The sequence below is a fragment of the Gymnoscopelus braueri genome, assembly GCF_963280865.1.
Source record: "Gymnoscopelus braueri genome assembly, chromosome: 8".
In the NCBI taxonomy this organism is placed as follows: domain Eukaryota; kingdom Metazoa; phylum Chordata; class Actinopteri; order Myctophiformes; family Myctophidae; genus Gymnoscopelus; species Gymnoscopelus braueri.
Window position 1 is genome coordinate 55297877 of NC_137609.1, and position 17163 is coordinate 55315039.

A 17163-nucleotide genomic window follows, 5' to 3' on the forward strand; every position below is an offset into this window, starting at 1 on the left:
TGTGTCTCTCTCTGTCTCTCTACATGCATACATGCAGATTTTGCACTGCATGTCTTGTAACATTGTTGTGTTGATGTGTTATAGCACTTTGGTTGGCCTTGGTCATTGTAATGTGCTTTATAAATACAATTTGAGTTGAGTTTTGAGTTGAGTCTCTCTCTGTCTGTCTTTCTGTCCATGTTTCACAAGCTCACAACGCATTGCGATGCGACGCGTTGTGAGCTTGTATATATAATATGTGCCTCTGAGATGTAATGGTTGTAGAGAGTCTGGACACATCATTCAAAGGTCTTCAGGTAGAGAGTCTGGACACATCATTCAAAGGTCTTCAGATGGTTGTACAGAGCCTGGACGTAGGTGAACACACACATGGGGTCTGGCTTGTTGCCCATCACCAGCATGTCCTCCACCTCGATGAGTCGTATGCAGTCTGCCTGAACCCTGGAGGACATGGGGGACGACAAGACAAGACCACTGTGAGCACAACAAGACCGCCGTGAGCACAACAAGACCACCGTGAGCACAACAAGCTAAACAGGAAACAAGATTTTTTTTGTCACTGTATATATTTGCACATTCGTGAAATGTGTCCTCTGCATTTTACCCATCCTATAAACACAAGGTGCAGTGATGTCATTTACCCATCCTATAAACACAAGGAGCAGTGATGTCATTTACCCATCCTATAAACACAAGGACCAGTGATGTAATTTACCCATCCTATAAACACAAGGAGCCGTGAGCAGCCATTGTGCAGCGCTGGCCTGGAATGGTAGGCTACCTGGAATGGTAGGCTACCTGGAATGGTAGGCTACCTGGGGCAGGCGGGCTCACTAACCACTCAGCTATGGCCGCCCCATGTAACGTACATTAGAGAAAGGAAGTTCTAGGATGTGTTATTAACTTACTCTACGGCAGCCCCAATAACCTAACCCTAACCCCAAAATAAAGTACCTAAAACCGGAAGAAAAGTAACAAAATCCGCCAAAAAAAAAAACGCATGCTGGCAACGCATGCATGCGTGCCCACCCGCTCGCGCCTAGGCCCAGCCTATACTAGCGTTCTGGCTACACCACTGCTCTACAGTAGAGCGAGACTGTTCTAGGTTGTGTTATTAACTTACTCTACAGTAGAGCGAGACTGTTCTAGGTTGTGTTATTAACTTACTCTACAGTAGAGAGACAGTTCTAGGTTGTGTTATTAACTTACTCTACAGTAGAGAGAGACAGTTCTAGGTTGTGTTATTAACTTACTCTAAAGTAGAGAGAGACAGTTCTAGGTTGTGTTATTAACTTACTCTACAGTAGAGAGAGACTGTTCTAGGTTGTGTTATTAACTTACTCTACAGTAGAGAGAGACAGTTCTAGGTTGTGTTATTAACTTACTCTACAGTAGAGAGAGACTGTTCTAGGTTGTGTTATTAACTTACTCTACAGTGGAGAGACAGTTCTAGGTTGTGTGGATTAACTTACTCTACAGTAGAGAGAGACAGTTCTAGGTTGTGTTATTAACTTACTCTACAGTAGAGAGAGACAGTTCTAGGTTGTGTGGATTAACTTACTCTACAGTAGAGAGACAGTTCTAGGTTGTGTTATTAACTTACTCTACAGTAGAGAGAGACTGTTCTAGGTTGTGTTATTAACTTACTCTACAGTAGAGAGACAGTTCTAGGTTGTGTTATTAACTTACTCTACAGTAGAGAGACAGTTCTAGGTTGTGTTATTAACTTACTCTACAGTAGAGAGAGACAGTTCTAGGTTGTGTTATTAACTTACTCTACAGTAGAGAGAGACAGTTCTAGGTTGTGTGGATTAACTTACTCTACAGTAGAGAGACAGTTCTAGGTTGTGTTATTAACTTACTCTACAGTAGAGAGAGACTGTTCTAGGTTGTGTTATTAACTTACTCTACAGTAGAGAGACAGTTCTAGGTTGTGTTATTAACTTACTCTACAGTAGAGAGACAGTTCTAGGTTGTGTTATTAACTTACTCTACAGTAGAGAGAGACAGTTCTAGGTTGTGTGGATTAACTTACTCTACAGTAGAGAGACAGTTCTAGGTTGTGTTATTAACTTACTCTACAGTAGAGAGAGACTGTTCTAGGTTGTGTTATTAACTTACTCTACAGTAGAGAGAGACAGTTCTAGGTTGTGTTATTAACTTACTCTACAGTAGAGAGAGACTGTTCTAGGTTGTGTTATAAACTTACTCTACAGTAGAGAGAGACTGTTCTAGGTTGTGTTATTAACTTACTCTACAGTAGAGAGACAGTTCTAGGTTGTGTTATTAACTTACTCTACAGTAGAGAGACAGTTCTAGGTTGTGTTATTAACTTACTCTACAGTAGAGAGAGACAGTTCTAGGTTGTGTGGATTAACTTACTCTACAGTAGAGAGACAGTTCTAGGTTGTGTTATTAACTTACTCTACAGTAGAGAGAGACTGTTCTAGGTTGTGTTATTAACTTACTCTACAGTAGAGAGACAGTTCTAGGTTGTGTTATTAACTTACTCTACAGTAGAGAGACAGTTCTAGGTTGTGTTATTAACTTACTCTACAGTAGAGAGAGACAGTTCTAGGTTGTGTGGATTAACTTACTCTACAGTAGAGAGAGACTGTTCTAGGTTGTGTTATTAACTTACTCTAAAGTAGAGAGAGACTGTTCTAGGTTGTGTGGATTAACTTACTCTACAGTAGAGAGACAGTTCTAGGTTGTGTTATTAACTTACTCTACAGTAGAGAGAGACTGTTCTAGGTTGTGTTATTAACTTACTCTAAAGTAGAGAGAGACAGTTCTAGGTTGTGTTATTAACTTACTCTGCAGTAGAGAGAGACAGTTTTAGGTTGTGTTATTAACTTACTCTACAGTAGAGAGAGACTGTTCTAGGTTGTGTTATTAACTTACTCTACAGTGGAGAGACAGTTCTAGGTTGTGTTATTAACTTACTCTGCAGTAGAGAGAGACAGTTCTAGGTTGTGTTATTAACTTACTCTACAGTAGAGAGAGACTGTTCTAGGTTGTGTTATTAACTTACTCTACAGTAGAGAGAGACAGTTCTAGGTTGTGTTATTAACTTACTCTACAGTAGAGAGAGACAGTTCTAGGTTGTGTTATTAACTTACTCTACAGTAGAGAGAGACAGTTCTAGGTTGTGTTATTAACTTACTCTACAGTAGAGAGAGACAGTTCTAGGTTGTGTTATTAACTTACTCTACAGTGGAGAGACAGTTCTAGGTTGTGTTATTAACTTACTCTACAGTAGAGAGAGACAGTTCTAGGTTGTGTTATTAACTTACTCTACAGTGGAGAGACAGTTCTAGGTTGTGTTATTAACTTACTCTACAGTAGAGAGAGACTGTTCTAGGTTGTGTTATTAACTTACTCTACAGTAGAGAGAGACAGTTCTAGGTTGTGTTATTAACTTACTCTACAGTAGAGAGACAGTTCTAGGTTGTGTTATTAACTTACTCTACAGTAGAGAGAGACTGTTCTAGGTTGTGTTATTAACTTACTCTACAGTAGAGAGACAGTTCTAGGTTGTGTTATTAACTTACTCTACAGTAGAGAGACAGTTCTAGGTTGTGTTATTAACTTACTCTACAGTAGAGAGACAGTTCTAGGTTGTGTTATTAACTTACTCTACAGTAGAGAGAGACTGTTCTAGGTTGTGTTATTAACTTACTCTACAGTGGAGAGACAGTTCTAGGTTGTGTTATTAACTTACTCTACAGTAGAGAGACTGTTCTAGGTTGTGTTATTAACTTACTCTACAGTAGAGAGAGACTGTTCTAGGTTGTGTGGATTAACTTACTCTACAGTAGAGAGAGACAGTTCTAGGTTGTGTTATTAACTTACTCTACAGTAGAGAGAGACAGTTCTAGGTTGTGTTATTAACTTACTCTACAGTAGAGAGAGACAGTTCTAGGTTGTGTTATTAACTTACTCTACAGTAGAGAGACAGTTCTAGGTTGTGTTATTAACTTACTCTACAGTAGAGAGAGACTGTTCTAGGTTGTGTTATTAACTTACTCTACAGTGGAGAGACAGTTCTAGGTTGTGTTATTAACTTACTCTACAGTAGAGAGACTGTTCTAGGTTGTGTTATTAACTTACTCTACAGTAGAGAGAGACTGTTCTAGGTTGTGTGGATTAACTTACTCTACAGTAGAGAGAGACAGTTCTAGGTTGTGTTATTAACTTACTCTACAGTAGAGAGAGACTGTTCTAGGTTGTGTGGATTAACTTACTCTACAGTAGAGAGAGACTGTTCTAGGTTGTGTTATTAACTTACTCTACAGTGGAGAGACAGTTCTAGGTTGTGTTATTAACTTACTCTACAGTAGAGAGACTGTTCTAGGTTGTGTTATTAACTTACTCTACAGTAGAGAGAGACTGTTCTAGGTTGTGTGGATTAACTTACTCTACAGTAGAGAGAGACAGTTCTAGGTTGTGTTATTAACTTACTCTACAGTAGAGAGAGACAGTTCTAGGTTGTGTTATTAACTTACTCTACAGTAGAGAGAGACAGTTCTAGGTTGTGTGGATTAACTTACTCTGCCGTGGAGAAGGCCAGCTCCAGGTTGTGTTTGCGGTTGGCAGGGTTCAGATCGTTGTATTCAAACTCCAGAGGGAAGAAGGAATGGACCAGAGCAGAGAACGCCATGCCGTCGGCCCAGCTGGCAGAGTAGTTCTGAATGTCGATGTTCTGGTGGTGGAAGAGAAAGGAAAAATATGCAGTGATTGACCCGACTGACAGAATATGCAGGAATATTTGACGCAATATACACTTACATTTGAAGCACTAGACACGTGGGTGAGTGACTTGCATTGTTGCATTGCACTGACACAAATGCAACTAGCACAGGTCTCCGCTAGGTCAGATAGTGTAGGTTGTGGGCCAGCAATGTTCTGAATTTGGTGAGTCTATATGAGTAATATATATATATGTATTTTTTTGTTGCAAAAATCAGCCTCCTGGTGGCGCCATAACGGGCCGATCTGAAATATTTGGTGCAGGGGTTCTGCTCTGGCATCCAGGGAGTGTGTGTGCACAGTTTCACGTTGATCGGGCCAACAGTGCCAGAGTTTGGCTGTTCACAGACACACGGATGGACTGACGGACAGGGGGCAAAGCATAGTCTGACTCTGAGCCACGTCTTCGGCCTGTCGGAGACAATAAATGCCGCCCCATCGGTCAGTGACCCGTTATAACCTACAATGTACCATCATCTACGCACTTAAGATAAGATGCTCTTATCCAGAGAGATTTACACGTGGAAGACCAGAGTAAGCAAAGTAAACATGATCCCTGGCCAGCGTAGGACAGGACAGCGTAAATAGTCACATGAGACATAGTGCAAAAACAACAACACAGTGTTTCAAAGTAACTAGGATACCAGATGAACACCAAAGCTACCATCTGTCTGAACAACATGCTATCTACATAACATTCTGTACATTTGAAACTATAGGATACCAGGTAAACAATGAACCTAGCATCTATCTAAACAACATTCTGTACATGCTAAAATCTAAAAAAATACATGGGCAACATGCGGCCCGGGGGCCACATGCGGCCCCCACCTTCACTTAATGTGGCCCGCAGGTTAATATCAGAATAGTGATATATTATTGATTTTAGCTGTTATGATTCTAAACATGACCCGCTTTAATTACTTCAGTCTATATTAGTAGCTTAACGACTAGTAAAAGTTAATATAAGTATAACTAACTAAATGCATTTGAAATTAAATAAAAATGTAACTTTTCAGGATTCCAATTCAAAAATAGCAAAAACAAATTCAGGATTCCAAAACAAAAAGGGCAAAAATAGCAGATCTACAAGCTCAAATCAGGTCGCAGCTTGTAGATCGGCTATTTTTGCTGCTTTTGTGTGACATAGAATGGCGAAGTACGGCATTAATTTACGAAAAAAGTTAAAATACGGAGATAAGAGGTTTCTGCCCGAAGGTACATGAAATGTGTTCCTCTGGAGTGAGTGTGGAAATATAATGGCCCTCTGCATCATCAAAGTTGCATCATCCCTGATCTAAAATGACAAAGATGCTTTCCCGGTTTGAATTGGGAACATGACCTCAGGTTACCTACCTGATAACCAATGGTTCTGAAGCGGCACCATTCCAACATGATGTTACATACCTGATAGCCAATGGTCTTGGAGCGGCACCATTCCAACAGCATCTGTTTGATCCCGCTGGCGCTCGACGCCCCGGAACTCTGCGATCTCTTCAGTTTGGGCTTCGAGCCCGGCTGGGATTTGGGCCTGTGGTTGAAAACAAACACAATCTGCTGCAGTAAACCTGGAAATATACTTTCCATGTATCGAGGACTCACACGTTCAGAATCACAGGTGGTACAGTGGTACAGTGGTACAGTGAGAACCACTGGTCACAGACAAAGAAAAAGGACCCCCAAATTAACATGTATTTGGCCACGGTCCCCCATCTGAAAATGTTTTGCCAGGGACCCTCATAAAAGCTTTGTGTTGTATATATATTTTCTTCAACAAATAAAATAATTGGCTCAAGTTGCCAATTATTATTCAAGTTGCATGGTGATGGATTGTGAGCTTATAGACCAGCTATTTTATAATGGCCGATGCACACATAGGGTTAAAATGGTCAAACTGATGTTTATGCTCTATTAACACTTGGGGTGCCAGAGGTTTATTAAAATATTATACGTTGAATGCCAGGATTTTTAACCATTTTTTAACCTTTTTCAAGTAGTCACAAAATATTTTCAGTGATCACCGTCCTCACGGTGATCCCCTCATTACACACATAGAGGTCTCGTACAATCGGGGGGAAAAAATTAAAAACATTCGGTAATCCCATAGTTGCAGCCAGTTGAAAATAGTTAAATTAACATTGTAAAAAAAAAAGTACACAGGAGCCGAGATACAGGTTTTTGAAGTCATAAGTTAACCAGGAAGTGGATTGGAGTCTAAATCTTCGAACAATGATATATATATATATATATATATATATATATATATATATATATATATATATATATATATATATATATATATATATTTATTTATTTTTTCAAAAAACATATATATACGGTTTTGGCAACTAAAACGTTGTAAAATGGAACGGACGGATGTGAATCCAGTCCAAAAAACCTACCTCCCGTCCGCTCCAATGAGAGGATCTTGAGGAAAAAGCTCCATATCTCCATATCTTTTTTACCGTGGTGAAAACGAGCCGTTTTCGACGCACAATCACTCTGCAATGGCGGATCGCGTTAGAAATGTTATTGTTCCAGGCGTTAGACGGGACCCTCGCCCATCGCCCAGACACCCCTTTTGTTTACATCCTCGACCTCGTCGTGGCTTCTATACAGCACTAAACAGATCAGCGTAAACGGTAAGAAGCGCTGGCACTGGATGTAACCCGTTTAAAAAAACCTCTGGCACTAAAAGATAATCAGCAAAAAAATATCTGATCTACAAGCCCACAACACAACAATAAAATATAAAATGTGATTTAAAAAGTCAAGTAAAGGTTGATATGTTGTTGGCCAGACTAATTCAGCGTTACCTTGAACTTATATCTCAGGAGGGACATACCCCATGTCCCTTTACTGATCAATACTGTATCATGAAATAACATTGACATTCTTAAGTTACTTACAGTCCAGCCTCTGTGTTGGCTCTCTCAAACAGAGCCCGTCTGGCCTGGGTTCCGTTGGCGCGGGGCAGAGTCTGGGACTTCCCCACATCCAGGCCGTCGGCCTTCATCACCTTTCTGTTGACGGTTGGCACAATACAGTTAATGCCAGTGGTGGAAAAAGTATTCAAATGTTTTACTTAAGTAAAAGTATCAATACTGCAATGTAGAAGTACTCTGTTTTTCAAGAAAAAGTCCGGATTTCAAAATGTACTTGAGTAAAAGTACAAAATGTACTTAAAGTACCAAAAGTAGTAAGTACTCATTATGCAGAATGTGCCATTTCGCTTTAAAAAAAAAAAAGCAGCAGATCTACAAGCTCGCAATGTGTGCATCGCGACGCATTGTGAGCTTGTAGATCTGCTATTTTCAAATGGCCAAATTATATATAGGGGCTGAAGTGATTACTGTAGGTGTTGTAATAATAATCAAAGTGTACAAAGTTTTGATTGATTTGATTGATTGATTGATTGATTGATTGATTGATTGATTGATTGATTGAATGAATACTTTATTAGCAGTTTTCAACAACAACAAAAAAGCACAGGAAAGTACAGTTCAGTACAAGGTCTGCTAAGAGGACCCAAGAAAGCCTATATGGCTTGTTTCCATTGGGGACCTTTGTACTCAATTCATGGAAACATTTAATGGCAGAAAAAACATACAGCTCTGCCCCATTAGTCCATGTATGTCATCACGCAGGATTCATGATGTGATCTTACTTGTCAGAGCTGGGGGAGAAAGTCTGCACGGGGAGTGTCTTAGAGGGGAGTAGATTCATGTCTGCGGATGAAGGGAAAATACAGAGAAAGAGAAAGAGTGAATCTCAACCTCAGAGAGGAGAGGAAACCGTCTAGTTCAGGGGTGATGCAACTTTGATGACGGAGAGGGCCACTATATGTCCACACTCACTCCAGAGGGCCACATTGCATGTACTGTCGGGTATTTTAACTTTTTTCGTATATTAACACATTGAATGCCAATCGCGTAGATCTACGCGAACCTATTTAAAGCCGCAGCGTGCCAGTCGCGTAGATCTACGCGAACCGCCGATTCCCATTGTAATCGCCCAAGGTGCACTTTCCGAATTTTTTTGATCCATTTCCGTTTCCGGTTTTCGGTCGGAAACGGAATTATTCGGGTTCCGGTTTTTTCGATCGTATCCGCTTCCTGTCTGGGATCCTGTTTAAAACTCGATTTTCTCGGTTTGTTGTTTTTCTCCTCGCTGATCACTGTTTAGCGTGTATCGGCTGTAGCTTCAAGATGGCGGCTCGCATTTGGAAACTGTTTTCGCTGGCAGTTTCTCACGGATCCGCTGTGTGTTTAGAACCAAATGAACGCGCACTTTTAACTTATTTAGCGAGGTCTGTGGCGACATGATAAAAACAAAAAAACAACAATAAAACGCTGGCACTGGTGAGTACATTATGAGATTAAACTCTGGCATGGAATGTGTATATTAAGGCCGTACTTCGCCATACTATGTCACACAAAAGTAGCAAAAATAGCCCACCTACAAGCTCAAAACGCATCGCAGCTTGTAGATCTGCTATTTTTGCTAGTTTTTAATTGGAATCCTGCTTTTTTTGTGCTATTTTTGAATTGGAATCCTGAAAAGTAACATTTGTATTTAATTTCAAATGCATTTAGATATACTTATGTTAAAGGTAGGGTAAGTGATATTTTTGGGTTAAAACAAAAAGTATTTTGTTAAAAGGTTAAAATACTATATTCTGATAGTAATCATTGCTAAAGAGTGTGTGTTCAGTAACAGGAGTCTCCTCGTCTCTCCAGCTCTTTAATAAACAGAAAATACATTTTCTGGAAGGTGTCAAAATCTCAGCCAATCAGGAGAAAGTACCCATTTTTAAGCTTAATTTGTATAGTGTTCCAGTTCTAATTTTGCCTGCTCATTTCTTAGTGTCATCACTTCCAATTTCACTTGTTTAATCTGTATCCTGATTGAGTTCTCTGTCCTGATTGGATAAAATTGGAAATGAAACTGAAACTGAAACGAAAATACATTTTCTGTTTAATAAAGAGCTGTAGAGACATGGAGACTCTTTATATGGACAGGACAATCTATAGTAACGAGCACTATCAGAACATAGACCCATTTTCCAATTATTTGAATAATTGCAAATCACTTACCCTACCTTCAACTTTATGAACTTAAATGTGGCCGCATGTGGCCCCCGGGCCGCCAGTTGCCCATGTATCTAGTTTCACACAGTCAGACGATCACAGATCTCCAACTATACGGACACATCCGGGGGAAATCTAAGTTCAATGAATGGGATATAAGTATAGTATATACTATAGTATATATAGTAGTAGATATAAGTGGGAGCAAACAATTTGGGGAAAAAATTATACTAACTGCATTGCAGAACCAATGTGTCATTTTGTGAGGAAATGTATATTTTTGCCTAAATCATCTCTTCATGACACTGGCCACCTCTGGTAAGATTGCATATATCCAGTGGTGGGAAAAGTAGTAATGTTTACTTAAGTAGAAGTATCAATACTGCAATATAGACGTACTCTGTTACAAGTAAAAGTCCGGAATTCAAAATCTACTTGAGTAAAAGTACAAAGGTATTGGCATCAACATGTCCTTAAAGTAGGTAGTAGTGATCCTGGGCGCTACACTCCCCTCACCAGCCTAGGGAGGTCAGGGCCGAGCTCATGCCTCCTTCAATGCATGAGAGCCAACTGACCTTCTTGATATTCAATTCATAGACATATACAGTGGCACCACAGTTCACATATCATTACAAAAACAAACTGGTAAAAGATAACATTATGTACATTTTTTTTTTAAAGGGGGGGAAAAGAAAATACTATGTACTGTACAAGAACAGGGGGGGGGGGTCGTCTGTCTAACGGGAAAATAGTACTACCTCCTTTCTTTGCCTCCTGAAAGGTGAATTTTCAGGGCTGTTTTAAAAGAGCCCAGCGAACTACACTTTTTGAGGGATGGGGTTAGACTATTCCAAACCTGGGTGGCAGTGCTGTAGAAGGAGAATTTGCCCATGTTTGTTTTATGGGTGGGTAGTACCAGATCGTTGTTAACGCTCCCTCTAGTTTTGTGACTGTGGGTGTCGCTAACTTTTTGGAGGTATTTACTCAGATATGCGGGAATAGGGGGCATATCGGGCAAATTTGCATTTTCAATTTTGAGGACCAATCCCATTTTTTGTTGTTTAACCCTGTCTTCTACCCTGAGCTAGCCTAGGCTGGCAAAATGGCTGGGTGAAAGGTGGGTCATGGGCCCCAGACCGAGGAGTAGCCGAATCAGTTTGTTTTGGGAGGTTTGAAGCTTAGTCTTCAGTGACACTGAGGTGTTGGAGTACCAAGAGGTGCAAGCATAGTCAAAAATGGGCTGAATCAGGGCCCGTGAGAGGGTCCTGAGGGCCTGAGGGTTGACAAAAGAGGACACTCTGCCCATAAATCTGGTTCTCTGGTTTACTCTTTTGATCACCGTTGTAGCCATGCTTTCACCTGTCAGGTATTTGTCAAGAATACATCCCAAATGGTAAGGTAATCTCTTCTTTGCTAGAGATAATTGTGTCATCGACTTTGACCTTGAAATCATTTACATTCATCTGTCTGAGGGAATGTTTGGTCCCAAAGAGAATGAGAATGAGATGTAGTACTGTACTTAAGTACATGGACTTAGTTACTTTCCACTTCTGTGCATTAGTTAGTTTTTTACCTGACTGTGGGAAGCTGATGCTTCTCTTCAGTCGAGGACTGGGTGACGATGCTACAGTGACGACAAAAACATAGATGGTCATTGACACTATAGCTCAGTTGTTCATAACCTATGGGTCGGGACCCCCAGGGGGGGTCCCCACATTATTTTCGGGGGTCCCCAGATGATTAGCTTAATGTGCAACATTGTTTTCTCACTCAACAGTAAACAAACCAACATACAGTATAAGTGTATTCAGGGTATCTGCACATTTATAAAGTGACCATTTAATGACTTTTTAATAAATACATACAAATAAGTCCATTACGGTGTCAAAAGTCCACAAACTATACAATACAAACTGGTCATACATTGGCCAAATTGTGAGCTTGTAGATTGACTATTTTCAAATGTAATGCCTCAACTCCTACAATTCCATTGTTTATGTCATTATATATTTTTCATATAATGGATTACATTGAGTAGTTCTAGGTAACGGTCACAGCTCTTATCTAACAGAGAGTGCAGAGAGGTTGAGCTGTGACCAGTGTTGCCAGATTCTGTGAGAGAAACAAGCAACCAGGTCTAGGAAAACCAGCCCAAAAGAAGCGACTATGGGCCACATGCAGTACTTTAACATGTACATCAGCTATTTGAAAATAGCAGATCTAGAAGCAGCTCACGTGCTTGTAGATCGGTTATTTTCAAATCAAATCTTGCGGGGAAATTATAATAAGCAACCTGGCAACCCTGGCTGTGACCTGATTTAAAGGGGTATTCCCCCAGGTTTGAGCTGACCTGATTTAAAGGGGTATTCCCCAGGTTTGACAGGAGGGGCTTGCTGTGACGTCGGATGACCACCGGGGGCCTTGGGAGCCAGGGAGGGAGACAGAGCGGGCATGATGGGGGTGCCGCCACCAGGGGGTGCTGTCATGGTGCAGGGTCTGGTCATGGCAGTGAGAGGCAGATAGGGCTTAGCTTCACTCTGATCTGAAAGGAGAGAAACGCAACACGATGATACAGGAGCCATGGTGGAAGAAATACTACATTTTTTATTTTGTAAAATTATGTATAAGATAATACTCTCTTAAAGTAAAAAGCCCTGTATTCAAAAGTAAAAGCACAAAAGTATTGGCAATTTGGCATCAACATAAACGTACGGTACCAAAGTAATGGAAAAAAAGACCCTGGGCCCTATTTTTGCAGAGTGCCTTACCCATTAACCCTAAACTTCATTACAATTTTTTAACTATTTAAAAAAAAAAAATCAAATAGTTCAAATAGCCGATCTACAAGCTCACAACGTGTCGATGTCGATCAGCTGGTTGAACAATTTTTTTTCTTCTTAAATAGTGAAAAATGGCAAAGAGGTTTAGGGATAATGGGTAAGGCACCGGCGGGAAGAGGCCTTTTTTTACCTTTTGTTTTTTAACTAAAAATTCTTTGCACATCAGCTACTTTTGTACGACACTATCATACAGCAACATAATAGAATAGGTCACATTAATTTATGGGGGGGGGATGAATAGATGACATTTAGAAACGACGTACGGTTCTTTCTGCCCAATAGTGATCATTTTGTGGAACAGAATGTAAAGAATTGCTTAGTCGTGGGCGCTGGGGGCGTGTCTTCTCCTCCGTGTCATCAGCGCCCCATACCCTATCATCAGCACCAATACTATGTAGATAACTTGTCTGGCCTTCTGTTGTTCTCTTGTTTGATCTCCTTCCCACTTGCCCCCCACCCCTCTTCTTCTCCCCCCCCCCTCTTCTTTCTATGGAAATTAACGTTGCGATGGGAACGATGTACAAAAACGAATTTCACCCACTTTTTTACCTTGTAAACCTGTGATGTGACAATAAACCTGATTCTGATTCTGATTCTAGGTGGGGTTGGCAAAACGGCCTACTCTGTGTGGAGTTTGCATGTTCTCCCCGTGTCTCTCAGGGTAGTTAATACCCACACAAAAACATGTAGTAATCCTGGTCACTATAGCGCCTCCCCCATGACAGCCGGGGCGCCTGATGGAGGGCAAAGGAACTGGTTGGAATAACGTGTTCCTTCCACGCGCTACGTCCTGCCGGGGAAACTCCCCCCTGTCAGGTGACAAGAAGGTCAGTTGGCTCTCATGCATTGAAGGAGGCATGAGCTCGGCCCTGGCCTCCCTAGGCTGGTGAGGGGAGTGTAGCGCCCAGGATCACTTAGAAAATTGGGTTACAATAAGGGTTACAAAATCGCGGGATAGAAATGTATTTAAAAAAAAAGAATTGCTTAAAAACAAGATAGATAAAAATAAAAGGAATGTCCCTTCTGTATGATTAACTTGTGTATTGTAGCATATACATACCTGTACAGTACAGCAAACACATACATGTAACGTGACGTTAGCCTGGTAAACCCTCCTTCCGGAAATCTCATTTCCATTTGATTTCAGGAGTGAGTCTGGCCTGATCCGCCTTTCTGCAATATTGGCTGTGCTGGAGTTGGGCGGGAGTAATACCGTTGACTGACAACCCCTTCAGCCAATGATAATTTTTCCCCTTCAGCCAATCAGCAGTTCACCAGTCTTAATGTGACGCAAGGGGACTTTTGAGACGATCCATGCCCAAAATGGGTTGCCTTATTCGGTTACATGGGTGTCACTGCCCGCCCCTACCGGTTCTCTACATTTTTATTTTTAAATAGGCTTTGTCATGATTAATTGACCACATATATGAAGTTAAACAACTAAATTCTATCCAAACGATATCTTATAAGTAAATTCCGTGCCTCAAAATAGAAGTTAGAGAGCTTTTTGAAGTAAAAAAATTGCGGCGAAAATAGCGCACAAGAAAAAGATGGCTGCCGTTCGTGTTTTGGGCTCACTCGAACTCGCCACCTGATTGGCCAACGTAAGCTGTCAATCACAGAACAATGAGCGACGACGCTGATAGGCGCGGCCGTTTGGCATACACAGCCAATATTGCAGAGAGGCGGTTCATGCCAGACTCACTCCAGGAATCAAATAGAAATGAGATTTCCGGAGGGAGGGTTTACCAGGCTAACGTGACGTGTCCTTGTACTTTGTTTCTTGTTTTTTCTCTCTCTGCATTCTGACTTTCTTTCTTTGTTTTGTAAATAAGCTATGGCTTCAGCCCATACCTTTTATAATAATAATAATAATAATAATAATAATAATAGGGGGGCGCGGGGCGTGGCCTGATGTTCCTGGGACAGCTGGGACTCGCACGCTTCTGCTGACGATGTGAATGGAACCGGCGCAAACACAAAATAACAATATTATATTTAACCGCTTAAGCAGTGGTGGAAAAGGTACTTGCATATCTTACTTAAGTAAAAGTATAAATACTGCAATGTAGAAATACTCTGTTACAAGTAAAAGTACGGAATTCTAAATGTACTTGAGTAAAAGTACAAAAGTATTGATATCAAAATGCACTTAAGAGTACCAAAAGTAGAAAGTACTCATTGTGCAAAATGTCCCATTTCACACGTTTTCAAATGTATGAAATGTATAAGAAATCTTTTCAAAATAGCAGATCTACAAGCTCATAATGTGTTGCGATGCGACGCATTGTGAGCTTGTAGATCTGCTATTTTCAAATGGCCGAAATGTAAATAGGGCTGAAGTGGTTAATATAGGTTTTGTAATAATAATCTAAATCTATAAAAGTAACTAGTAACTAAAGTTTTCAAATAAGTGTCGTCGAGTAAAAAGTACAATAGTTTCCTCTGAGATATTAGTGGAGTGGAAGTAAAAGTATTGGAAATTGGAAATACTGAAGTAAAGTAAAAAAATATACCTCACAATCGTACTTATAAGTACAGTACTTGAGTACATGTACTTAGTTACTTTACCTCACTGTCATGATGGGAAGTGATTTATAGTGATGCATGCCCGGTGTCTCTGAATGGTCTTAAGACCTTGGCGGCTGTGTTTATCACCGAGCTCTTCTGTTTATGAGCAGACAACTTCATAGACCTTAGAGCTCTTCTGTTTATGAGCAGATAACTACATAGACCTTAGAGCTCTTCTGTTTATGAGCAGACAACTTCATAGCTCTCAGCACGGCATTCTGTACGGAACAACTCTCTGTCTGTCTGAGAGACACTAATCTCTCAAGAACAGATTCTGCTCTGCGTTTGAATCTGTCGGGGGGGTTCGTCATATCGCATACGCACTGGCCTACAAGTGGGCGTGCCTTCAGATCAGGAAGCAGGCCGCGCTTTACCCAATCAAATGTAGTGGGCGGGATTTACGTGTCCGTCGATCCTTCCCCACTCGAAACAAACCGAAACTAATTGAACAATAGCGTCCTCGGAGCAGACAAAACCACGGAAAGATATTCACATTTTAACTTGCTCTTTCATCATAGAAACAAGCGGGCTTATAACCAAAACCATCCATGTTCTCTGGGAGAAGTGGTGTTAGTGTTCGGTGGAGAAATATTGTTAGTGGGAATGAAAACATAGTCGCACCACCGGAAGTGAAAGGCTGAAGGCAGACCAAAACCCAGTTTTCCTTGCGTACGTGTGCTACGTCGACTTCCTCCTAGAGCTAAGTCAAATTGTAAAAAACAGCAGAGAGCGCTGTTTTTCCTTTTTTATTTTGTAGTAGTGATGTGCAGGTCGGGTTTTTTCATGACCCGCCCCGCCACGGAACCCAACCCGCCTCAACCCACCCCGCGAACCCAAATATAAATCTATGGCTCAACCCGCCCCGCGACCCGCGGTGGGAAAAAAAGATAATCATCATCATAATAGCTCAGATTGATATAGCGCTCTTTTAAGTACCCAAAGTCGCTTTAAATGTCTACAGTAGCACAACATTGTCATGGGCTAAATAAACAAGCATGTTGTTCAAATTTTTTTGCCGTGTGAGAGCGGCTGACCCGCTCACCCGCAGCCCACATAATTGCCTCTGAAATCCTGACTCGACCACCCGCGCCGCAGGTTGACCCGCGGGACCCGCAGGTTACGGGTCGGCCCGCTCATCACTATTACCCTTCAGCCCTATATACGTCCATTTCGTCCATTTGAAAATAGCCGATCTACAAGCTCACAATGCGTTGCGTGGTGCTCAAACTTTTTCATGTCCAGAACATCCCACATTTACATGTATTTGGGCCGCCGACCCACAACTCAAAATATTGCCTTCGACAGATTTTTTTCTCAAGCAATCCAAATTTTTTATTCTGGACTTTTACTTGTAACGCACATGTGAGTACTTTTTCCACCACTGGTCCAGTCCCTAAAGGCCAGGTGACAGGTGACAGTAGCGACATCTTGCCTAGCCTACGGTTAGTCCCCAAGTTCAGTGAGTTTCGACCAATCAGATTGAGAGAGTTTGAGAATCTCCATATATAGGCATGAAAGGGACAAAAACGCACCCTCAGAGTTCTGGATTCACGTCTCTGGTTGAAAAAAAAAAAGGTGAAAAAAACAACGCCCTCTGCAGTGTTTTTTCCTTTGAATTTGACTCTGGGGGGACCGCCCAATAGAATGTGGATAACAGGATGTTGGCCGCTAGGTCCCGCCCTCAGCCCTCCACTTCCTGTCCACGTGTCTTTGTTTAAAATTCCTAACATTCCTAACTATAGACGTTGTAACAGGAGCTCCCGACAGATTCAGCTGCGGAGCTCTGGATCTGTCTTGAGAGATTACTGGATACCTCTCGAGGCTCAGGCCGGAGCCCTGTGGAACTCCATATATGAGCACACCTGACGTCATGTTTGATGACATGAGATTTGACTCAGCTGGACTTAAAA

At 41.2% G+C, this 17163-nt stretch overlaps 1 protein-coding gene across 1 annotated transcript in view; it reads right to left on the bottom strand.

Moving 5' to 3' along the window:
* Positions 1-261: 261 nt before the first annotated feature.
* LOC308090964 (uncharacterized protein) overlaps positions 262-17163 on the bottom strand; it is a 42276-nt gene continuing 25374 nt past the window's right edge. Inside the window, exons 6-12 of the mRNA XM_080436236.1 lie at positions 12193-12384; positions 11416-11466; positions 8420-8480; positions 7662-7775; positions 6160-6283; positions 4554-4705; positions 262-441 (exon numbers count right to left, since the gene is read on the bottom strand). Of these exons, the coding sequence (XP_080292362.1) occupies positions 315-441; positions 4554-4705; positions 6160-6283; positions 7662-7775; positions 8420-8480; positions 11416-11466; positions 12193-12384 (821 nt within the window). The 3' untranslated portion in view covers positions 262-314. The remainder of the gene's footprint in view (positions 442-4553; positions 4706-6159; positions 6284-7661; positions 7776-8419; positions 8481-11415; positions 11467-12192; positions 12385-17163) is intronic.